We start from the raw sequence: 26,129 nt of genomic DNA, 5'->3' as shown, positions 1-26,129 counted from the left end.
ATGTATGTTCACTGTCAATACTTATATTCATCGCACTTTAACATTATCTCCGACCGTTTTGAAATATTACTCGCTTCGTTAAAGAGCAGACCTGAGTACATTTTCAAGCATACCTTGTGAAATAGACGATGCTGCATTCTAGATTGGAGCATTTAGATTCTGGCAATCCCTGACCTTAGCTTTGTACGCCCTTGACTTCATGTCCAACAAAAAAATAGCAAGGGTGTCAAATCAAGTGACCGCGACAGCCACAGTGTTGCAGGATCTCTGCTACCCACCCGTCGGCGAATCTTCAGTTTAGGTGTTCTTTTACTATGAGGGCAAAAAGAGGGTGTGCGCCGCCCTGACGGAACACAACAGTGTCAGCTGTGTCTTCTTGCTGAAGCTGCTATTCCAGTAATTTCTCTTTGACATTCAATGGTAATGTGAGGTGGTTCGTTTCCTCATATGTGGCAGTTCTGTTTCTCAACTTCTCCACAGATGTGGAATTTGGCTTCATCAGTAAACAAATTGCGATGCATAAGGTGTTCGTTGCGTGCAGCTCCTATCGCATCGTAACGTGCAGCGTGCAGAGTTGCGGAATCTTTGTGGTCTAATTTGTGAGCCAGCTGATGGTCATTGATTTTGGCAAATCTAACTTGTTGTTTAAACGACGAGTTGACTCACTCAGACCCATTTCGATTGCTTCTCTGAGTCGCTGAACAGCATCTTGTGATATAGAACGGCTCCAAGCACGAGATTCATCGGCAACTTTTCAAGTTCTTTGTAACTTATTGACAATTAACACGATGTTTGTTCTTGTTCGCGCTGGTTTTTCAAATTTACTTTTGTGAAATAAATAAATAAGTGAATAAGGCCACGTTACCACACAAATGGATTATGTTGCTGTTGTTGTTGTTGTTGTGTCCGCAGCTCGTGGTCGTGCGGTAGCGTTCTCGCTTCCCGCGCCCGGGTTCCCGGGTTCGATTCCCGGCGGGGTCAGGGATTTTCTCTGCCTCGTGATGACTGGGTGTTGTGTGATGTCCTTAGGTTCGTTAGGTTTAAGTAGTTCTAAGTTCTAGGGGACTGATGACCATTGATGTTAAGTCCTATAGTGCTCAGAGCCTTTGTTGTTGTTGTTGTGGTCTTCAGTCCTGAGACTGGTTTGATGCAGCTCTCCATGCTACTCTATCCTGTGCAAGCTTCTTCATCTCCCAGTACCTACTGCAACCTACATCCTTCTGTATCTGTTTAGTGTATTCATCTCCTGGTCTCCCTCTACGATTTTTACCCTCCACGCTGTCCGCCAATACTAAATTGGTGATCCCTTGATGCCTCAGAATATGTCCTACCAACCGATCCCTTCTTCTAGTCAAGTTGTGCCACAAACTTCTCCCCAATCCTATTCAATACCTCCTCATTAGTTATATGATCGACCCATCTTATCTTCAGCATTCTTCTGTAGCACCACATTTCGAAAGCTTCTATTCTCTTCTTGTCCAGACTAGTTATCGTCCATGTTTCACTTCCATACATGGCTACACTCCATACAAATACTTTCAGAAACGACTTCCTGACACTTAAATCTATACTCGATGTTAAAAAATTTCTCTTCTTCAGAAACGCTTTCCTTGCCATTGCCAGTCTACATTTTATATCCTCTCTACTTCGACAATCATCAGTTATTTTGCTCCCCAAATAGCAAAACTCCTTTACTACTTTAAGTGTCTCATTTCCTAATCTAATTCCCTCAGCATCACCCGACTTAATTCGACAACATTCCATTATCCTCATTTTGCTTTTGTTGATGTTCATCTTATATCCTCCTTTCAAGACACTATCCATTCCGTTCAACTGCTCTTCTAAGTCCTTTGCTGACCGAATTACAATGTAACCTCAAAGTTTTTATTTCTTCTCCATGGATTTTAATACCTACTCCGAATTTTTCTGTTGTTTCCTTCACTGCTTGCTCAATATACAGGTTGAATAACATCGGGGAGAGGCTACAACCCTGTCTCACTCCCTTGCCAACCATTGCTTCCCTTTCATGTCCCTCGACTCTTATAACTGCCATCTGGTTTCTGTGCAAATCGCAAATAGCCTTTCGCTCCCTGTATTTTACCCCTGCCACCTTCAGAATTTGAAAGACAGTATTCCAGTCAACATTGTCAAAAGCTTTCTCTAAGTCTACAAATGCTAGAAACGTAGGTTTGCCTTTCCTTAATCTAGCTTCTAAGATAAGTCGTAGGGTCAGTATTGCCTCACGTGTTCCAATATTTCTACGGAATCCAAACTGATCTTCCCCGAGATCGGGTTCTACCAGTTTTATATTGATATATTATGTACTAGGGCTGGAACTTAAACAGTGGCAACTATTTATTCACATCCGATATAAAAGAGTTACATGTTTGCACCTGTTACTGTCCAAAGTAGTCACCATCGTTGTGTAGAACCCGTTGCCAGCGATGTGGAAGGAGTAGTATACCGTTAGCACAGCCTGTTCTGTTGATGGTGCGAATGGAGCGGTCTAAAGTTATGGTGATTCTCGTGTACGACTGTGATGGTGTTATCCTAACGCATTACGTTGCTCCACGGGAGACCGTCAATGCCCAGTATTACTGTTCGTTTTTGGAGCATCACCTGTGACCAGCTTTGCGAAAGAAGCGGCGACACTTTCTGCGCAACCCACCCATCATTTTTCACGACAATGCGCAGGCGCTTATAGCGCAAGCTGTGCCTGCTCTGTTTGGTTGATGGGACTGGGAAGTACTGTACCATCCACCGTACTCCACGGACTTAAGTGCTTGTGACTTTGATTTGACTCCGAAGATGAAGGAACCACTTTGTGGCATTCGCTTCAGAATCAATTATTCAAAAACAGTCTTAATCGCATTTATTATTATTATACCGCCAACTGGTTTCAACCCGACGAAGGGGTCATCTTCTAGGCGTTTACACTGTGAAATTATAGATATCCGTCAGAAAAATTCCATTATACAACAGCTAAAATTACGTAAATTTAAAATATGTTACCCATTGGTCGACTGTTGGTGGTGTCGCTCCTGTCTACATAACGGCAGGAAACTATGCCAGACTAACCCTTCGTATGGTCTTAAATAGCGTGCTGAGATCACGTGAATAGACGGTCCTTCTATTATTTACTGTCACTTAAATTTATGTTAAACCAAGGTGACTAGTAATTACATATTATAAACTGTATTAAATGCCGTCTATTCACGTGAACTCAGCACACTATTTAAGCCCATACGAAGGGTTAGTCTCGCATAGTTTCCTGCCGTTATGTAGACAGGAGTGACACCACCAGCAGTCGACCAATGGGTAACATATTTTAAATTTACGTAATTTTAGCTGTTGTATAATGGAATCTTTCTGACGGATATCCATAATTTCACAGTGTAAACGCCCAGAAGGTGACCCCTGCGTCGGGTTGAAACCGGAACGTAGAACTACTTAAACCTAACTAACCTAAGTACATCACACATATCCATGCCCGAGGCAGGATTCGAACCTGCGACCGTAGTGGTCGCGCGGTTCCAGACTGAAGCGCCTAGAACCGCTCGGCCACCTCGGCGAGCGAGTGTAATATTGTTTTGAGTAAAACAAGAAGTAAGTTAGCGCAGAGGTTAAGAAAGTGGGATTGGACTGGGATGGAATGGCCTTCCGTTTTCATTCGGTGACGTCAGAAGAATGTAGGGATGGCTGTTTTGATGCGGCCACTGTAGATCCCTTCCTCTTTCAGTTAATCTCCTGGTAGTGTCCTACAACTTCGATGCCGTTGATGCGATAAGCTCTAATTCTTATTTTTCTTTTCAGTCGTCTTTATCTCGGTGACGTTTATCAGTGAGATTTGATAGTGCCGCAATAGGTGTATTATACTAAACGTAAAAATGATAAACCCTGTCATTTCCTTTACGTGAGGGAAAAACGGATGAGTAAATAATTCACAATTGTAGATGCAAACTAAAATAAATGCACAGGAATGCCTTCGACTGCAACTTAAGCAGTTAATCTAAACAACGAAGCAAAATTAGGGGAAAAAATTCGTGTAGTCGCTAATTTTTGTACAGCGCTAGTGGAGAGTGTCATGAACAAGGTACTGAAAATCTTTCCTTGTGAGGAGTGAGGATGGGGTTTGGGTTGCAGTCATATAAACGTCACTTATGTATATCTTTCTTGACTATCTCAAATACCGCGGTTCCGACGGAAAATGTTCTCCAGTACAAAAGTAAATTATACTAAGTTTCCTACAAAATGATCCTATTCCTTTCTCTCTAGGACTAATAGTTTCCGCGTTAAGGGGATGAAAAAATTATTGAAAATATTGGTTTAATGGTATGAAATTCATGTATATGGCTGACTAATGTGGGTGAAGAACAAATGTGATTACTTTGTGCCCATATGAGCTCAGTAGATCGCTATTAAGGGGTATATTGTGTTCTGGGAGCATAACGGAGTGAAAACGTGGGGGTGGAGATTAGAAGCGTGAGAGAAGGTAGGTCGCCGGGTTGTGGTCATGCGCTCCCTTCCTCCATAATGCTCGGTTTAGACTAGCAAGTTATTGCAGCAATTTATTGCGGAAGTAACTTGCTGCACGTTTTCCGCTTCCAGTGTGAACACCACGCAAGAAGTATCTGCAAGTAAATTGCAGCTTTTAGGATTTATTTCTATTTCCTGCAGGTAGGAAGCGCAAGTTATATTAAGTGTGCCGTCTGCATAACACTCATGTTTAACATTTTACTTAATGTGGTGACTTAATTTTATACAACCATCTCACATACACTCCTGGAAATTGAAATAAGAACACCGTGAATTCATTGTCCCAGGAAGGGGAAACTTTATTGACACATTCCTGGGGTCAGATACATCACATGATCACACTGACAGAACCACAGGCACATAGACACAGGCAACAGAGCATGCACAATGTCGGCACTAGTACAGTGTATATCCACCTTTCGCAGCAATGCAGGCTGCTATTCTCCCATGGAGACGATCGTAGAGATGCTGGATGTAGTCCTGTGGAACGGCTTGCCATGCCATTTCCACCTGACGCCTCAGTTGGACCAGCGTTCGTGCTGGACGTGCAGACCGCGTGAGACGACGCTTCATCCAGTCCCAAACATGCTCAATGGGGGACAGATCCGGAGATCATGCTGGCCAGGGTAGTTGACTTACACCTTCTAGAGCACATTGGGTGGCACGGGATACATGCGGACGTGCATTGTCCTGTTGGAACAGCAAGTTCCCTTGCCGATCTAGGAATGGTAGAACGATGGGTTCGATGACGGTTTGGATGTACCGTGCACTATTCAGTGTCCCCTCGACGATCACCAGTGGTGTACGGCCAGTGTAGGAGATCGCTCCCCACACCATGATGCCGGGTGTTGGCCCTGTGTGCCTCGGTCGTATGCAGTCCTGATTGTGGCGCTCACCTGCACGGCGCCAAACACGCATACGACCATCATTGGCACCAAGGCAGAAGCGACTCCCATCGCTGAAGACGACACGTCTCCATTCGTCCCTCCATTCACGCCTGTCGCGACACCACTGGAGGCGGGCTGCACGATGTTGGGGCGCGAGCGGAAGACGGCCTAACGGTGTGCGGGACCGTAGCCCAGCTTCATGGAGACGGTTGCGAATGGTCCTCGCCGATACCCCAGGAGCAACAGTGTCCCTAATTTGCTGGGAAGTGGCTGTGCGGTCCCCTACGGCACTGCGTAGGATCCTACGGTCTTGGCGTGCATCCGTGCGTCGCTGCGGTCCGGTCCCAGGTCGACGGGCACGTGCACCTTCCGCCGACCACTGGCGACAACATCGATGTACTGTGGAGACCTCACGCCCCACGTGTTGAGCAATTCGGCGGTACGTCCACCCGGCCTCCCGCATGCCCACTATACGCCCTCGCTCAAAGTCCGTCAACTGCACATACGGTCGCGGCATGCTACCAGTGTTAAAGACTGCGATGGAGCTCCGTATGCCACGGCAAACTGGCTGACACTGACGGCGGCGGTGCACAAATGCTGCGCAGCTAGCGCCATTCGACGGCCAACACCGCGGTTCCTGGTGTGTCCGCTGTGCTGTGCGTGTGATCATTGCTTGTACAGCCCTTTCGCAGTGTCCGGAGCAAGTATGGTGGATCTGACACACCTGTGTCAATGTGTTCTTTTTTCCATTTCCAGGAGTGTATTATATGAAAACAAATTTCGGAAATGGAGTAGAAATGGGAATGGATGAAGCAGGATACAGAACATTTTATTGAAGCCGTGGAGAGCTACCCCGAAATATGGGACGTGCATAACCGGGACTTTAAGGATGGAGCGAAGAAGATGAGCGTATTAAATGAAATCTCGTCGATATTCGACACATCTGTGAAAGATGTACACGGACAAAGTAGCATAACTTATAAGCATATCATTCGGTAAAATGCTGTTCATTTCAATAAAAAATTAATTTCATTGTTGTATTTTCACATACCTTCAAATAATTTTCCGTTTTCAAGACGTCAAAAATGGCTCTACATACATCGGGTACGATCAGAGAAATCGTGCTGACGGGAATATGAAACAAGTACATTAGGGACTTGTATGAGTCTCCTATGTTTCACATAAATAATTGAAAAGGCCTATTTTATTCGTAGCTCACCTGTAGCTGTAAATTGTAAGAGTGACTAGCAAACGTTCCTTTGCTGAAATAGCAGTACGGAAGTTTGTGTCTCGTTTTGATATGACGGGCACTATTAACGTCAACAAACACTCCAGATGATTTGAGAATATTCTGCAGAAGTTTTCAAAAGTATCCATGCTCCCGATACTAAGTTCTTGCAAAAGGTTATTATAGGCACCATTCTCCGATCTTCTCATTATCCACTCTCTAACCCAAATACTTCTGTTTTTCTTTTTCACGTTTTTCATTACAATTACAAGAGCTGCAGCATATCCCACCCGCCTACTTGTCATTTTATACTTCGGCTGACACTCGTGGTGGTACTGAAAAACATGTCAACAGTATAAGCAAGTTGTTGACGCAAGTTTCTTGCCAAAGAACTTGCGGAAGGATCAAGCTTAATTCTTGCGCTGCTGTGTAAACAAAGCTGCAAGCGACTCGCAATAACATGCAGGAATAACTTCTGCAAGCGACTTGCCGACCGGTGTGGCCGTGCGGTTAAAGGCGCTTCAGTCTGGAACCGCGTGACCGCTACGGTCGCAGGTTCGAATCCTGCCTCGGGCATAGGTGTGTGTGATGTCCTTAGGTTAGTTAGGTTTAATTAGTTCTAAGTTCTAGGCGACTGATGACCTCAGAAGTTAAGTCGCATAGTGCTCAGAGCCATTTGAACCATTTTTTGCAAGCGACTTGCTAGTGTAAACCCAGTTAAGTCTGCAACGTGAAGAGCGTGCAGGCAATACCAAATCCTCTCTACTGCACTTCTCCACAATGTTAAAGGGAAATTGATTCTTAGTCACTCTGTACGTCAGCCGTAGCGCTCCTTTCGTGTAAGGCAACTTCCCAATCACGAGTGCTGCTCGCTTTTCACTTGCCGCGCAGTGTACCCGAGTGGTCGTGGGCGCCTTGCCACGGTTCGCGCGGCTCCTCCCTTCGGAGGTTCGAATCTTCCATCGGGCTTGGGCATGTGTGTTGTCCTTAGCATAAGTTAGTTTAAGTTGGATTAAGTAGTTTGTAAGCCTAGGGACCGATGACCTCAGCAGTTTGGTCCCATAGGAACTTAACAAAAATTAAAAAAAAAATCGCTTTTCAGTTTGCAAACAGACAATAGCTTCCCAGCATTTTCTGTCCAGCTCTCCTATGTGAGTAGACAAAATAACTTCACTGAGCACGTGTCCGTATATTGCAGTTATTTTCAGTTTATTAAGTGAATACTTATTTGCGGCTGTGACTGAGCTACCATATAAAAAAGCTCAATCGCTGGAGCTGTCAACTGTCTACCACACTGAAAAGCCTGTAGCAAGTGTAACATGCTATCAATATGTATTTGACTGTGTCGATTTCTTTGTCTCCACTATGAATGGCTGCGTTACATTTCGCAGCTTAGGGGTATTAATTATCTCCCAACGCCTGAAGAGGCCCAATGGCTTAAATTGGCTCCCGCTGCAACAGAAATCACCTATATGTTATGGAACTTCAGATATTTTAACACAAATCAAGCAGTGCATTACGACAGATTACTGTTCTAGATTTAAACATGATCAGTCTTATTTGATGAGACGTATTGACACCACATTGCGAGATAAGCGGTAAGTGGCTCCACTCAGAGCAGCTCACTCTACAAGTATCAGTAATTTCTGATTGGAAGAGATTTATGCAGTCTTCCGCTAGCATAATTAATGGCGAGAAAAGTGCTGTAGTTTCTGGTCATTCAGTAACTCATCACCAAGGGACTTCAGCAAAGTTACATGGTTTTACAATTTGCAATCAACGACAGGCAGCAGCATGATGCAACACTTACCAATTCAACCCCATTCCCGTCAATATTACATAGCCGAACGACAACGTCACACTTGCAAATTATGCACTTATCAGTCATTGTTTATAGGAACGTACTTCACATAGTAACTTTATTAAAACCTACCGAGCGAAGTGGTGCAGCAGTTAGCACACTGGAGTCTCATTCGGAAGGACGACGGTTAAAACCCGCTCCGGCCACACTGATTAAAATTTTCCGTGATTTCCCTAAATCGCTTGAGGCGAATTCTGGGATGGTTGCTTTGAATGAAGACGGCCGATTTTTTCCACATATTTTCCTAATCTAAGTCTGCGCTCCATCTCTAATGACCTCGATGTCTACCGAGCTCTGTGAAATTATTTTGAGCACTTACACGAGACAAGAGATTCTTGGGCTGTATACACTGTGACATTCTCCAAATCGAAGCCATCAGTGGTCGGGTTAAATGAGATCTGATCCTCGTCTGCAAAACAAACTGGTACAGACATGCGTATTCAAACACAGAGATAAGTAAACAGGCAGAATATGGCGCTGCGATCGGCAATGCCTGTGTAAGACAGCAAGCATCTGGCGCAGGTGTTAGAGCGGTTACTGCTGCTACAATGGCAAGTCATCAAGATTTAAGTGAGTTTGATTGTGGTGTTCTGGATGGCGCACGGGCGATTGGACACAGCATCTCCGAGGTAGCGATGAAGTGGGATTTTCCTGTACGACCATTTCACGAGTGTACCGTGAATATCAGGAATCCGGTAAAACGTCAAATCTCCGGCATCGCCGCGGCAGGAAAAAGATCCTGCAAGAGCGGGGCCAACGACGACTGAAGACAATCGTTCAACGTCAGATAAGTGCAACCCTTCCACAAATTGCTGCCGATGTCAATGCTGGGCCATCAGAAAGTGTCAGCGTGCGAACCATTCAACGAAACGTCATCGATATGAGCTTTCGGATCCGAAGGGCCACTCGTGTACCCCTGATGACTGCGCGACACAAAGATTTACGTCTCGCCTGGGCCCGTCAACACCGACGTTGGACTCTTGATGACTGGAAACATGTTGCCTGGTCTGACGAGTCTCGTTTCAAATTGTATCGAGCGGATCGACGTACACGGGTATGGAGACAACTTCATGAATCCCAGCAGGGGACTGTTCAAGCTTGTGAAGGGGCTGTAATGGTGTGGGGCGTGTTTAGTTGGAGTGATATGGGACACCTGATATGTCTAGATACAACTCTGAGAATTGACACGTACGTAACCATTCTGTCTGATCACCCGCATCCATTCATGTCCGTTGTGAATTCCGACGGACTTAGGCAGTTCCAGCAGGACAATGCGACTCCCCCTTCATCCAGAATTGCTGCAGAGTGGCTCCAGGAACACTCTTCTGAGTTTTAACACTTCCGCTGGCCAGCAAACTCCCCAGATATGAACGCTATTGAGCGTATCTGGGATGCCTTGCAATGTGCTGTTCAGAAGAGATCTACATCTACATCTACATGTACATACATACTCCGCAATCCACCACACGGTGAGTGGCGGAGGGTGCCTCGTACCACAACTAGCATCTTCTCTCCCTGTTCCACTCGCAAACAGAACGAGGAAAAACCCCCTCGCACTCTTAAGGATTTATGGACAGTCCTGCAGGATTCATAGTATCAGTTCCGTCCAGCACTACTTCAAACATTAGTCGAGTCCATGCCACGTCGTGCTGCCTCGCTTCTGCGCGCTCGCGGGGGCCCTACACGATATTAGGCAGCTGTACCAGTTTCTTTGGCTCTTCAGTGTAGTCCGTCTGTAAACCGAAAGGCGAGCAGCGTTTGTGGTGGACTAATTCGCCTTTATCGAAAGAAGAGTGTAAGTACGTTAAAGGACGACTAAGAAACAATTTCCACTGTAGCAGTGTATAATAGTCTGCCGACATATATATAGAATCTGTTCATATCCTTTTCTTGTGGCAGTGTTGTCAGTAACTCACACCTGCAACCGTTGTAGTGTAACACACTTAGTGTAAGATAAACATCCCGTGGGAGTGTCTGCGCACAGCATCGCCAGTGATTCTTAACGTGAAGTACCCTGCTTGCTCTTCGGTTCGCAAACTTACAAAGGACGGAAGTGCATGAGCACAATCTGGCGAGGAGCCTTCCCTTACGCATCTAACCTCCATCCGCCCTCCAGAGCGCACATCCACGGAACACAGTCTATCCCTTAATACGGTTCTACTGCACGGAGACATGGTACATGCATATATTATTTGCTCTTAACACACTTCATTTGACAATAAACGTTAATTTTACACCATTAAAACACTAAACTGCGTGTTACGGTGCTCGCTTATTTCCAAGTCCGTATCGATCTTAGTGCTGAGTTTTCACTCAGATGGCGCTTTGCCGTTAGGCGGTTGTTTCCGTGTGTGATCGCTGGCCGGGGCTTACCTGGAGGCGTGTGAGGATGGAAGAGGGGGCTGCCTTGGAGTGAAGGCAGTTCGGCTCGGCTGGGGTTGTTTGCGTCTGGACGCCGAGTGGGGCCCGATGGGAAGACCGGACCGCGATTTTACGGTTAATAGTGGGGACAGCGGCGTGGTGTGCCGTCTAACTTGATTCGCAAGGGAGCAAAATCTCGCCTGTTGTAGTTTGTCGAGCCTGAGTTTGAAATACCTTCTATGTGCGGTGGGATGTCATTTCCTCCTCCTGTCTCTCCGTCGCTGGGATTGATATCCTCGTTTACCGTCCCATGGATGAATATCGATGGGCTACGCTGCTCTCCGTACTCTACTAGACGCTGGTGATGTAAGTGCGTCGTTCAGCGGCACGTTAGTCTGGGTGCTTTATGTTTGATCTTCAAGTGCATAGTCTTCGAGTGGCACTCCTTGGAGTTTGCCTTGCGCTGTTAGACTGGAGTTTATTATGTCTTGTGGTGCTTCCGCTTTCCGTTAACGAAGGTTAAGCTTGATTCGGCACTCCGTACGACGCTTGGCACCTCAGCAGGCGGGTCGGAGCCACCTTCGCGACTAAACGGAAGCCTTTGGACTGAGAGGTCTTGTGTTTGGCATATTGTTCATAAATTGCTGTTTTGGCTGAGGTTTCTTATGGATTTCCCGGAATTTGGTCTGTTGTCCGGCCCGGGCTAGGTCTCGTTATTTTAAAAGTCGGTCCTTGTTTTGGGTTAGCACGATTTTGGTTTACTGCGTGGTGGTTCTGGTAGTACGCGGGGTCGCTGTGGTTGTGTTGCATTTTGTATGGGGCTGTGTGCACGGAGCCGTGGAGTACCATGTGTGTGAACTGCTTCACTGGGGAGTACTGATCGGGCCATTCTTGGTCCTCTGCTGTGTGAAAATATTTTATTATTATTTTAAAGCAACATTATCACTTAAATGAGTTAATTCTTGTTGCGTTAATTGCAACTTGGGTACTGAGAAATTTAGTAGTGTAATTACGCAAGATTTAATAGTGGTACATGTCCCTTTACCTTTCGTAATCTGTTCATTACCGGAAGACCTTAAGCTCATACTCATATGATGTGATTTTCTTAAATTATTGTATTTTTATGTCATGTTATTGTTTTCTTTTTAAATTTGCTGATCACTGGTGTGCTGTTCCAAGTATTAAAAAGTTTCAAGTAGCTATTACTTCGGCGGAACCGCAGCTGAGAGAGTAGTTGCCTGCCTTACGTGTCCGTTGTTGGCGCGGCCTGGTGTCCGTTGTTTGTTTTGGTGCAGCTGAGTTAAGTATCGTGTTGCCTCCTCCCTTGCGGCCCCGCCGTGTTCTTCTCATAAACATTTCCTTTAAGGCTCTTTAGTTAATTTTATGCTAGTATTATTTTAATTTCTTACATTGGTAAAATTGTGCGGCCTTCATTACGCACACTGTTTGTCATAATGTCTCATATATCATGATGTGCGTGTGTAACGGTGCAATAAGTGGATGATTGTTATTTCTATTTTGGCGCCCTTCATGCCTCCTTTCTTGTCCATACTGGTACGCTACCAACAGTGTTGGTAACCCCACATCACTGCGGTTAATCCATCCACTGCACCGAGTGTGGTAGCGCAGTGGTTAAGACAATGGACTCGCATTCGGAAGAACGACGGTTCAAACCCGTGTCCGGCCATCCTGATTCAGGTTTTCCGTGATTTCCCGAAATCGTTTCAGGTAAATGCCGGGATGGTACCTGTGAAAGGTCACGGCCGACTTCCTTCACCATTCTTCGCTGTTCCGATGGGACCGATGACCTCGCTGTTTGACCCCCTCCCCCGAATCAACCAATCAACCAGCCAACCATCCGCTGCAACGCGGAAACTATTAGTGCCACGGAAAAAATGAATAGTAAATTTAATGTAGTGTAATTTCGTACTGCGAACCGTTTACGCTAGGAGGTGTGGGTTTCGAGATAGTCAAGAAAAACCTAAAAAGTGACCTTTACACGTCCCCTCCAACCCCCCTCCCGCCCCAACCCCCACGACCACAACGTATTGGCCAGGATTTCTAGTATGCTGTTCATGACACTCCCCTCCACCGCTGTATAAAAATATGCGACTACACGAATTTTTTCCTCCAGGAGATTGGGCTAAGTTGTGGTATGAACGTGATGGATCTTTAACAGAAGTCTGGATGCGGTTCTGGAGCTATATTCAGCAGAATCTGGCTTCAGATTCGTGTCTGGCTCGTCTGGTTTTTATTTTCCATGCTTTTCATAAGCAATTACCGATTAATATTTTTCACAGAAGTTCACGGCAAATTTCTTATTGCAGTTCTTATCTAATTTTGTTCTCTAAAGTTTATGTAGGCAGTTTTGATGAAAGTATAGTAAGTGGAACTAGTCATCTAATATGGATCATATTCATTAAGGAACGTATGATGGTTACCCAAAAAAAAAATTTCCTGTATCATGAACTGTGCGGCACAGCTTGTGACAAATATTTTCCTTTCTATAAGTGCTTCGTTTTAAAGGCGGCGATAAAGTCCACGGGACGTAAAACTTTGAACTTTCTTCCTTGGAAAAGTTAAATTATGACTATTGTTTCCTTGTAGGGCAATGAAAGTGAATTCAAAATATTAATACTCTCTGATATTTCAAGAGCTCCTCGTATTTCATTGTTACCATTAGCCCAAATCTTGGACTTACGAGATGACAGATGATTTATTGATGAAAATAGCAGAGTCCCTTTTTTTAGCAGTATTTTATTCGAGGAGCTATGTAGAGAAGATGTCTTTAAGCTTTTCGCAAGCCGACTTCTACATCCCACAGAATACCTATTCAGATGTGATGTTGTGAGGTCATCTCCATATTGAAACTAGCGATATGGCTCTTCAGAAATATCTGTCTCTTAAATATTGCTTTGCAGGGACAAACTCCTGCCACAACCAAGATTTAAAAATGGGTCATCAGTAGATTCTTTGATGCTAAGTGTACTTGAAGCCAGCAGTTGTACAGTATGCCGTTAAAATGGTCAAATGGATTTCAAGGGTAACTTTAAGGAATGCTGGATTCCCACCTGGGCAGTGGATCACAATTATCTTTGAACACATCGATTCGTTTACAGGATAGTAACTGATTGTTGTTCCCTGAAGAACGAATGTGATCTCGTTAGTACATTGACTCTCAGGGGACCGGATATCGTGTCATCTCCTGCTTTGTGGCATCACGCAGATGCCTACGGTGGGGGTGGGGAGGGGGTGCGGGGGGGGGGGGGGGACGACTTGGGTCAGCATACCGCTCGCCCGGCCGTTGTCGGCTTTGCAGAGCTTGGAGCCGCTACCTCTCAATCAAGTAGTTCCTCATTTGGCATCACGAGTCTGAGTGCACTTCGTTCCAGTCTTCTCATCGAAGAAAAAGCAGTGGCAGCTGCGTCTGAGAATCAGACACACTCATCACTCGTATACAGAGGCGTATTTTCAAATAATGCTCGTTATAATATCAGTGAATCTGCTAACGTTTCACTTACATGCGAGCTCACCGGATAAAAAAGTAGTCGCCCCTGGAGAAATCATTACAAACATCATTTAATATCGTGTAATTCCACCACTGGACGTAATGCCCGCTTGGATTCGGTTAGCAAGTGAGCCACACAAGGTCCAGCAATTACGTCGTATGCAGGATAAGCCACCCGCTGAGGATGTGACCACGCAGTTCAGCCAAAATGTAGGGATGCTGACGACGCAGTTTTATCCACTGTTCCAACATGCCTCATAGATTTCCTATGAGGGACAGGTGATTTTGCAGGCCAGTCGAGAAGTAGTACGGCTGGGGAGTGTCCAGAAAACCAGTCACATAGTCTTCTAGCCCAATGAATTTTGCTATTGTCGTCATTACGATTCTGTGCGAGCAATGGTCTCTCGCCAGGTGGCCAAGTCTAAATGTTCATCGTATGCAGTTTCCGTCGCAATGTTCTTTCGCTAACAGGTTGGTATCGACCTTCATCCACTGACTGCAGGAATCTCTGTCGTGTTTGAAAGCGATTTTTATTCGCAAGCCGTGAAATGCGTCTCCAGCCCCTCTCAGTTTTTTCCGACCACATTTAAGACGTCGTATTTCGCGGCCACTTGTGTTGCACTATTACTTGTACGCACGTTGAATAGTCCGCCGCGAAACACAAAAAATGCAGCAATGTCACACACTGTAAGGCGATAGGAACGGCCTAATGCGATTGCTCCTTTCTGCTACTCTGCCACGTCCTTACATTTATCCATACTTATATATAACATCCGCTTGCAAAATAAACGTGTCATTGATCGCCTTAATGCCTATGTAGAGGCAGTGCGCGCGCAGTTCAGCGCGTGACTCGATTACTGCGCCATCTACAGAGTAATCCATTGATAGCGACCGGGCCAAATATCTCGCGAAATAAGTATCAAACGAAAAAACTACAAAGAACGAAACTTGTCTAGCTTTAAGGGGGAAACCAGATGGCGCTATGGTTGGCCCGCTAGATGGCACTGCCATAGATAAAAAAACTGCGTTTTTTTTAAACAGGGACCCCCATTTTTATTACATATTCGTGTAGTACGTAAAGAAATATCAATGTTTTAGTTGGACCACTTTTTTCGCTTTGTGATAGATGGCGCTGTAATAGTCACAAACATATGGCTCACAATTTTAGACGAACAGTTGGTAACAGGTAAGTTTTTTAAATTAAAATACAGAACGTAGGTACGTTCTAACATTTTGTTTCGGTTGTTCCAATGTGATACATATACCTTTGTGAACTTATCATTTCTGAGAACGCATGCTGTTACAGCGTGATTACCTGTAAATACCGCATTAATGCAATAAATGCTCAAAATGTTGTCTGTCAACCTCAATGCATTTGGCAATATGAGTAACGACGTTCCTCTCAACAGCGAGTAGTTCGCCTTCCGTAATTTTCGCACATGCATTGGCAATGCGCTGACGCATGTTGTCAGGCGCTGTCGGTGGATCACGATAGCAAATAACCTTCAACTTTCCCCGCAGAAAGAAATCCGGGAACGTCAGATCCGGTGAACGTGCGGGCCATGGCTCAGTGCTTCGACGACCAATCCCCCTGTCATGAAAAATGCTTTTCAAAAGAGCTTCAACCGCACGCGAGCTATGTGCCGGACATCCATCATGTTGGAAGTACAACGCCATTCTATCATGCAGTGAAACATCTTGTAGTAACATCAGTAGAACATTATGTAGGAAATCAGCATACATTGCACCATTTAGATTGCCATCGATAAAATGGGGGCCAATTATCCTTCCTCCCATAATGCCGCACCATACATGAACCCGCCAAGATCGCTGATGTTCCACTTGTCGCAGCCATCATGGATTTTCCGTTGTCTAATAGTGCATATTATGCCAGTTGACGTTACCGCTGTTGGTGAATGACGCTTCGTTGCTAAATAGAACGCGTGCAAAAAATCTGTCATCGTCCCGTAATTTCTCTTGTGCCCAGTGGCAGAACTGTACACGACGTTCAAAGTCGTCGCCATGCAATTCCTGGTGCATAGAAATATGGTACGGGTGCAATCGCTGTTAATGTAGCATTCTCAACACCGACGTTTTTGAGGTTCCCGATTCTCGCGCAATTTGTCTGCTACTGGTGTGCGGATTAGCCGCGACATCAGGTAAAACACCTACTTGGTCATCATCATTTGTTGCAGGTCGTGGTTGACGTTTCACATGTGGCTGAACACTTCCTGTTTCCTTAAATAACGTGACTATCAGGCGAACGTCCGGACACTTGGATGATGTCGTCCAGGATACCGAGCAGCATACATAGCACCCGCCCGATGGGCATTCTGATCACAATAGCCATACATCAACACGATATCGACCTTTTCCGCAATTGGTAAACGCTCCATTTAAACACGGGTAATGTATCACGAAGCAAATACCGCCCGCACTGGCGGAATGTTTCGTGATACCACGCACTTATACGTTTGTGACTATTACAACGCCATCTATCACAAAGCGAAAAAAGTGGTCCAACTAAAACATTTATATTTCTTTACGTACTAAACGAATATGTAATAAAAATGGGGGTTCCTATTTTCAAAAACGCAGTTGATATCCGTTTGACCTATGGCAGCGCCGTCTAGCTGGCCAACCATAGCGCCATCTGGTTTCCCCCTTCAAGCTAAACGAGTTTCGTTCTTTGTAGTTTTTTCGTTTGATGCTTATTTCGTGAGATATTTGGCCTGGTCACTATCAATGGACCACCCTGTATAAAGGCTTAACGAATCATCTGTGCGTGCACTCTGGGGTTACTAATTTTTGTTTTGGTGAATGTGTTAATAAGTACACAGTGCAATGCTAGTTACAGTGACAAGTGTACAAGTTAACGTGATTTAACATTGTGGTGAATTGATATATATTTGCCAACTGGAATGCTTACCGGAATACCCTTTCCACCCAGGTCGATAGCCACCCCTTCACCTACCACCACCCTGACGATGTCACCCATGCCGCCTCCTTTCTCCAGCAGTCCTTGTCTGAGGCCGTGGAGGCCCACGTCCCTACTGTCGCCATCCACCCCCACCGTCCTACCTTACCCCCACAGGCCGTCCTCCTCCTCCGTGAATCCCGTCGTCTCTACAGTGCCTTCCCCCGCACGCGTGACCCGGACACACTACGACGCCACCGGCAACTCCAGCGACACATTCGTAATTTGCTCGCAGCTAAGAAACGCCGGGACTGGCGACAGACATGCACCCGTTTAAATGCTACCCTACCAATCAACTCGTCCAAGTTCTGGTCGGCCTTCCGTCGCCTTACCGGAACTAAACCCTCCCCCTATTATCCTCTTCTCCATGATGATCACCCTTTCCCTGACACCCTTAGTAAGGCCAATCACTTTGCCTCCTACCTCTCCGATGTATTTTCCATCCCCGATGATCACCAGCTCGATTACTCCCTCTTCCCGGATATCCGCGATCGAACTGACACCTCTGTCCCTCCCCTCGCTCCTGGTTTCCAGTACTTGGACAACATTGCACACACGGAACTCAATGCTCCTATCACTACACAGGATCTCATTGATACACTCCGCACAAAACGCAACACCGCTCCTGGTCACGATCGTGTCACCTACCGTCACCTTCGTGAAGCTGCTGTCTCTTTCCTCTCCACCCTGGACAGGCTCTACAATGTAGTCCTGTCCACCGGTTACTACCCCGACCTGTGGAAAACCTCCCGTATCGTCATGTTCCTTAAACCTGGCAAACCGCCGTCCGCCGTCTCCTCCTACCGTCCCATCAGCCTTACCTCGGTCTTCAGCAAGGTCCTGGAATCTATCCTCACCCGACGCATCCACCAGCATCTCCGCCAGCACCGCCTCCTTCCCGTTACCCAGTGTGGCTTTCGGCCGTCCTTCTCTTCCGACGACCTTCTCCTTCACCTTACTCATCTCCTTTCCGAACAGCTTAATTCCTGTCGCTCCGCAATCTTCCTCTCCCTGGACCTCGAACGTGCTTATGACCGCGTCTGGCATTCCGGTCCCCTCTTCAAGCTCCAAACCTTCGCCCTTCCCATTAACTACGTCCGTCTGATCGGCTCCTTTCTCTCCCGCCGTCCTTCCTATGTCACCATCCATGACACAGATTCCTACACCTTTTTCCCCTCTGCTGGTGTGCCCCAAGGCTCCGTCCTCTCCCCCCTTCTGTACCTTTTATACACGGCGGACATGCCGCCGCCGTCACCCCCCATCCACCTTCTCCAGTTTGCCGATGACACCGCCTTTCTTGCCCTTGCCCCCACCCTGCAGCGCTCCCAACACCTTCTCCAATCCCATCTTAACCGGTTCACCGCTTGGTGCAACCAGTGATTGCTCAAGGTCAATCCCTCCAAAACCCAGGCGATCATTGTAGGCAAAACCACCCCTTCCTTCCGTCTCCTTGATTCCTATCTCACCATCTATGGCCATCCTATCGCCCTCACTCCCACCCTTAAGTACCTTGGCGTCACCCTCGACCATCGCCTCTCCAGGACTCCCCACCTCCGGACAATCCAAGCCAAGGCGCTCCTCTCTGGCCGTACGTGGGGTCTGGACCCCTCCACCATCCTCCACACCTATAAATCCCTCATCGGCCCTATCCTTTGTTATGCCCATCCAGCTTGGATCTCTGCCCCCTCCTACCTTTTATAAATCCCTCCAAATCCTTGAACGTCATGCTCTCCGCCTCGCCTATCGCATCCGTCTCCCCTCCCCCACGCGGATCCTGTATGATCTCATCCCCTTCCCCCACCTCCTCCTTTTCCTTGAAAGGATACAGATCCTGTACACCTCCCGTAAACTCGATCGTCCTCACCCGCTCGTCTCCCCAATCCTCTCCCACCCCCGCCCACTGCCACACCTGTATTCCCACGTCACACCCGGTCTCCATCTCTCAACCCTTCTTACCCTCTCCCAAGGTGACTTCCACCAGCTCCCCCTCCCTGATGATGTCCTCCTCCCCTCCATCTACCCCTCCTATCAACTTTGATCCTCCCCCCACTTACTGTGTCCTTTCCTTTAGGCACCCTCTCTCCCTTCTCTTTCCTTCCCTTCTCTTTCCTTTTTCTCCGTCCCATCCCTCCACCCCTCATCCCCCGGGCTTCCCCTCCCCCTTCCTCCCTCCCCCTATCTCCCCTGCCCGTGGCATCTCTGCTCCCCCCTCTCGCTCTCCCACTCCCCTTCCTCCTCCTCCTCCCTTGGCAGGTCCCCAGACTCGCACACGCCCAGTGAACATTCGCACGCCGGAGGTCATCGCCATTAGTGTCTCGTGTGTGTGCCTTCGTTTGTGTTTAGTGTTTGTTCGCCGAAACGCCGCCACTGTTCACGTGTACCATCGCCATCATCCCTGTTTTGTGCGCCGTGTCAACTAGTGTCAGTGATGTTTTCTCGTCAGGCGTGAACGACTCCGTGTTTTTTTGTTTTTTGGTGTCTACATTGTTTTGCCCGCCATTTTGATTGTATTCTCTGTGTCCCCTCTATTTCTTACTTATTGTAAATCTCAAGGCTGAAGAGCGGCGTACTCAGCTGCTGACAGCCCGCCTTGTGTAAGGTGATAAAAATCACAATAAAGAAAAAAAAGATGTGTATTTGAAAAATGAAATATGCGACTAACTTCGAACATTATACAGCATATGAAGACAACTACTGTCACGGCATCGTTTGACTTCCGAATGTTATCCAATTATTCTCCAGAAAATTTCAAACAGCTGTTCATTAATTGCGACAGAAAGGTGTTATTCACAGAACTTGCCACGGATATGACGGTTATTTTGTGTTATTCGAAATTAATTCGCTGAATTCAGCTGTACTAGGCGTAGACCTAATACCTAGCAGTGATTCATGAAAATTTGCTCTGGACCGGGATCCGTAACCGGATTTTTCGCTTATCGCTAGTGGTCGCCTATCCGTGCACGATCCCCGGACAGATGCACATTTCCGTATGTCACACCGTGTGCAGTCTTTTATCGTAGTCCACTACAGTATACACAACAGAGCCGATATCAAGAAATTCGCACTCAGCGAATTGATTTAGAGTTTTTTGTACAACTGTGGATCGTCGACAGTGTCTTCTTTCAGACATACATGTAAATATTTTGTATTACCTTAATGCCCACTGCTTCGCTCGCGTACGGTCTATGGTCTACACAGTTTTTTTGTTTTTATTTAATGGGATTCATATTTTGTTTACAAATTGCAACAGCTAAATTTTCCACCCCAAATAAGCTCATAGAAGCATGGTCTTTCCAGCAAAAAGTAATTCTTGAGCTGGAGTTGAAGGGTTTTGTTAATCACGCCTTTTGCGTTCTTATGTAGGTATTTCCATAGAAACTTCATCCCCTAACACAAATTTCTTTATATGTAACCGAGAAGTGAAATGCTAATTTTCATAGATTTACCTTTAACAATTTTTTAATCTAATGAAATATTTTTATAAAAATTTTCATCACCTATTTTACCCCTTCGGTGGATGAATTTCCAAAAGTGCTGAAACACGTATTTTTTTATTTCTGACTGAGAATCTAAATGCCAATTTTGGCAGTTCTAGCTCCAAGTTGCCTTAATAGCGACGAATTTTCAAAAAGCCGTTTATTTCCTGTTTCACCCCCTTAGGAGTTGTAACGTCCCCTTAGAAAAAAATTATAAATGACAGTGCTGGAAAACCTCTTACGTTATTTGATTTTCAAACAGCTGAGCAAAACTGAACGTACTCAGACATTTCACACTTTACTTATTGTGACCATCACTAAACTGATACAAAATATTTTTAGCGCAACGCAATCTGACTTTCAATAATCCCCACAAAAGAATGGCTCTGACTAACAATAACCTATACCTTTCATGAATCTCTTACGTCACAAAAATCTTCGTTACTCGAACTACTGCAATACAGCGAGCACCAATACTGTCATATAAATAAAAGATTCCAACTACGGAAGGCACTAATTACTGATAGGCATAGTTAGGAAATGAAAGAGTTTGATAGAGAACAAACAATGTATTTACCTTAATAGTGTTCAAAAGTCATTATATATATATATATCAGTTCATGACATCCAGTTTTACAAATTTCCCTTTTCTGACGGACACACGTCCAGATCGTCCGCTCTCAAAATTCTGCCATCTCTCTCCCCACATCCATCACTGCTGGCGGCTCACCTCCAACTGCCCAACGCTACGTCCGCTCTCAAAATTCTGCCATCTCTCTCCCCACATCCACCACTGCTGGCGGCTCACCTCCAACTGTCCAACGCTACGCGCTGTTCACATCCAGCTGCCCAACACTACAACAGCAAATATTCCAACAATTCCAACCAGCCACAGACTGCACACAGCACAGTTAGTGATTTCCATACAGAGCGCTATGTGGCGCTACCAACATAAAAACCTAAACAGCCTACTTACAGAGTGTAATTTCGAACAATCGCTTCTTGAGCGATGCCTACAGTATAAGATCCACACCCTCTCCACATTTCAAATTTCATCAACTATTTTACACCCTTAGGGGTGGAATTTCGAAAAATATGTTCTTAGATTACGCCTGTAGTACAAGATCAACATCTTCTGCAAGTATTAAATTTCTTTCGTTAGTGGTTTGGGATGGGCGAGGATCAGTCAGTAACTGAGTGTCAGTCAGGATATTCTTTTTTATATATAGAGATTAAAATAGGTCACGATTGGCTTCTATTTTCTTAGTCGATGGAATGTCGATTACAACGTCAACTGCCGGCCGCGGTGGCCGAGCGGTTCTAGGCGCTTCAGTCCGGAACCGCGCGACTGCTACGGTCGCAGGTTCGAATCCTGCCTCGGGCATGGGTGTGTGTAATCTCCTTAGGTTAGTTAGGTTTAAGTAGTTCTACGTCTAGGGGACTGATGACCTCAGATGTTTCCTTTAATTTACGTCTGTGGTCACAAACTTTTTGTTAACAGATTACCGGTTTCGGTCTTTAATGACCATCACCAGATCTGCAGCAAAAATGGGAAAAACATAAATACACTCGCAAACTGTATACAGCTTAAGAACAATACATAGACCATAATGAAAAGTGGTACTGACAAAATTTACATTTGTACGCTTTACATATGAAGAGGCATACCTGTTTCATAAAAACCAAGTCCTAATGTACTGCAGCCATAGTGGCATCGTCAAATGCGGAATAAGCACCAGCATCGTCAAATACGTATAAATAACATCATACGCACGAGTCGTATTGTCAGTAGTACTACTGTTTAAAACAAGCTGCCGTACAGTAGCCACCAGATGTCGCTAATGTCGGCATACACTAGTTTTCAATAATTAATTCAAACACCGAAAATAAAGGGGGATACAATAGTTGAAGTCTGTAATAAGCTTATAACGTATAAAATGCATTACAGTAATGAAAAGAAGAACAGTAATAAAAAGAAGAACACGTCAAAAGTAATATTGTTAAAAAGAGGAAGAGTTAAAAAACAGTGGTTGACATGTGCTCTAGTGCCAATATTCTAGATAATGACATAAATATTAAACACCGTTGATAGTGCACCGGGTAATATTAAACAAATCGCTAAGGGAGCCACAAATGAAAGAAAACATAGTGCTGCACACAATCAGCGCCCTCTGTTAGCGCTAACGCCAGAATTCCGCACAGGCGGGAAGTGGTTGGAGGAATGTCATCGGCAGAGGGCCCCTCATACCCTGCGGAGCTCCGTTGCAAGAACGGATAAAATTCCGTAACAGTGGATGATCCACACTATCTGATTAATGCAGTCTATGAAATGAATAGAGAAGGAACAAGAACGTACTAGAGTCATGAGTAAAACGTATGAAAACTAAGTAAATATGTGATGTACTCAATACTAGCTGAACTTATCAACACACTATATTTAACAGAGGCATGCAGTGATTAGGGCAAAACATTGTCAAATAAAGCAAAGTAGGCATTGGTCACAAAGTTATTTTGCCAGTTAAGTAGTTTAGTTGTTTCTCTATTTTTTGCTCAGTGCTCCCTATGGAATGACCAGTATCAGATAAATGCGGTCCCAAAGCCGCTTTAATTCCACATTTGATGGTGCCACTATGGCTGCAGTACATTAGGACTTTGTTTTTATGGAACAGGTATGCCTCTTCATATTTAAAGCGTACAAACGTAAATTTTGTCAGTACTACTTTTCATTATGGTCTATGTATTGTTCTTAAACTGTATACAGTTTGCGAGCGTATTTATGTTTTTCCCATTTTTGCTGCAGCTCTGATGATGGTCATTAAAGACCGAAACCGGTAATCTGTTAACAAAAAGTTTGTAACCACAGACGTAAATTAAAGGAAACTTATTACATATACGGGTCACTGTTTTTTTAATAAGAAGCGTCGAAGTCTCCAAAATAACAAAATGAGATAATACCACCATCTTAAAGATAAGGAAGAGACAATCTAATACATACCTATAAAGATATACTTTAAATTAAAAATAAAGTACTTAAAGTCATAAACAAATCAAAAATAAAGTACTTAAAGTGATAAACAAAACATAACTAAAGGCCCTACTTGATTTTAGTGCGGCGGGGCTCTAGTTAAAACTAGGTACGATGGTAGTACTGTTAAAGGTGTTTCTGGATTGGAGGCTTTCAATAGCAGAGATGGTATGGCTTTTCGTTCATTTCAAGTTTGTGAGGTCTTTAATCGGAACATCGGAACATCTTATTTTACTAGTAACATGGCTTTTGTTTTGAGGACTCGGAATCATCGGAAAATAAATGAACAACAAGGTGTTTGTCTTTGGGTGAAAGGATCCGGAACTTGTTATGAAATAAAACTTGCTGGTTTTTGTTTCGCAGCTTCTGAAACGTCAACTTAGGCTGTCAAAGATTTAGGCTAGGGGAAATTCAGCTAAAGGAATTGCGCACACCGAATAGGTTATGTTGTTGTTGTTGTGGTCTTCAGTCCTGAGACTGGTTTGATGCAGCTCTCCATGCTACTCCATCCTGTGCAAGCTTCTTCATCTCCCAGTACCTACTGCAGCCTACATCCTTCTGAATCTGCTTAATGTATTCATCTCTTGGTCTCCCTCTACGATTTTTACCCTCCACGCTGCCCTCCAATACTAACTTGGTGATCCCTTGATGACTCAGAACATATCCTACCAACTGATCCCTTCTTCTAGTCAAGTTATGCCACAAACTTCTCTTCTCCCCAATCCTATTCAATACCTCCTCATTAGTTATATGATCCACCCATCTAACCTTCAGCATTCTTCTGTAGCACCACATTTCGAAAGCTTCTATTCTCTTCTTGTCCAAACTAGTTATCGTCCATGTTTCACTTCCATACATGGCTACACTCCATACAAATACTTTCAGAAACGACTTCCTGACTCTTAAATCTATACTTGATGTTAACAAATTTCTCTTCTTCAGAAACGCTTTCCTTGCCATTGCCAGTCTACATTTTATATCCTCTCTACTTCGACCATCATCAGTTATTTTGCTCCCTAAATAGCAAAACTCCTTTACTATTTTGAGTGTCTCATTTCCTTATCTGATTCCCTCAGCATCACCCGACTTAATTCGACTACATTCCATTTTCCTCGTTTTGCTTTTGTTGATGTTCATCTTATATCCTCCTTTCAAGACACTGTCCATTCCGTTCAGCTGCTCTTTCAATTCCTTTACTGTCTCTGACAGAATTACAATGTCATCGGTGAACCTCAAAGTTTTTATTTCTTCTCCATGGATTTTAATACCTACTCCGAATTTTTCTTTTGTTTCCTTTACTGCTTGCTCAATATACAGATTGAGTAACATCGGGGAGAGGCTACAACCCTGCCTCACTCCCTTACCAACCACTGCTTCCCTTTCATGTCCCTCAACTCTTATAACTGCCATCTAGTTTCTGTACAAATAGTAAATAGCCTTTCGCTCACTGTATTTTACGCCTGCCATCTTCAGAATTTGAAAGAGAGTATCCCAGCCAACATTGTCAAAGATTTCTCTAAGTCTATAGGTTATATGGTTCGCAGAATTTTAACATCGGCGGATGTGGGTAAAGACGGGATGGATGCGTAAATGGTTCTTGCGTAGGCCTCTCGTTTCTCTTACCCGCGCAGAGTTCCACCTAATTCCGCACGCTCCGACTTGGCAGTGTTAACAGTGCGTGCCAGGCTACTCACCACAGTCGAGGTAAGCCACGGCTGACACGGCGGCGCTCAGCAGGCAGGCGACGAACGCGAAGAGAAACACTTTGGCGGCAGCAGGCGCCATGGCGGGCGACGAAGACAGACCTCGTCTATGCACGCAGCCCCGCTGCCGCCGCCTTAAATACCGACGCCGCAGTTATCACGCCGGAGACACAGAGTCTGCGTCACGGCGCCTGCGTGCCGAGTCGCCCGCCGTCCCCCAGTGGAGCAGGTGTTTTCTGTCGCATCAGTTGCGTGCAGCACTCCACAGTCTCAATGCCGTCGCCCACAGCACGCGACGCAATAACAGCCAACCGTGTGCGGTGATCACCGGCGGCGCGACACAACAGTAGTCTCTGTCACGCTCCGATATACCGTATTTACTTGCGATATCTTCGGTAATCTGTAGGTAGACGTAGAGACAGACTTCCTGTATTTCGCGATGGCATACGATATCAATCCCTGCTGACGACTGATTCGGTGGTGCTAAGTCCCTATGGGACCAAACTGCTGAGGTCATCGGTCCCTAGGCTTACAAAACTACTTAATCTAACTTAAACTAACATTCGC

General features: G+C 45.3%; 1 protein-coding gene across 1 annotated transcript in view; it reads right to left on the bottom strand.

The window, feature by feature from the left end:
- Positions 1 to 25,702, bottom strand: part of LOC124804603 — a 102,007-nt gene extending 76,305 nt beyond the window's left edge. Inside the window, exon 1 of the mRNA XM_047264801.1 lies at positions 25,554 to 25,702. Within this exon, the coding sequence (XP_047120757.1) occupies positions 25,554 to 25,644 (91 nt within the window). The 5' untranslated portion in view covers positions 25,645 to 25,702. The remainder of the gene's footprint in view (positions 1 to 25,553) is intronic.
- Positions 25,703 to 26,129: the final 427 nt, after the last annotated feature.

This window comes from Schistocerca piceifrons, chromosome 1, assembly GCF_021461385.2.
Source record: "Schistocerca piceifrons isolate TAMUIC-IGC-003096 chromosome 1, iqSchPice1.1, whole genome shotgun sequence".
In the NCBI taxonomy this organism is placed as follows: Eukaryota; Metazoa; Arthropoda; class Insecta; order Orthoptera; family Acrididae; genus Schistocerca; species Schistocerca piceifrons.
The sequence above is the reverse complement of the archived record's forward strand: the minus strand, read 5'-3'. Positions and strand labels throughout refer to the sequence as shown.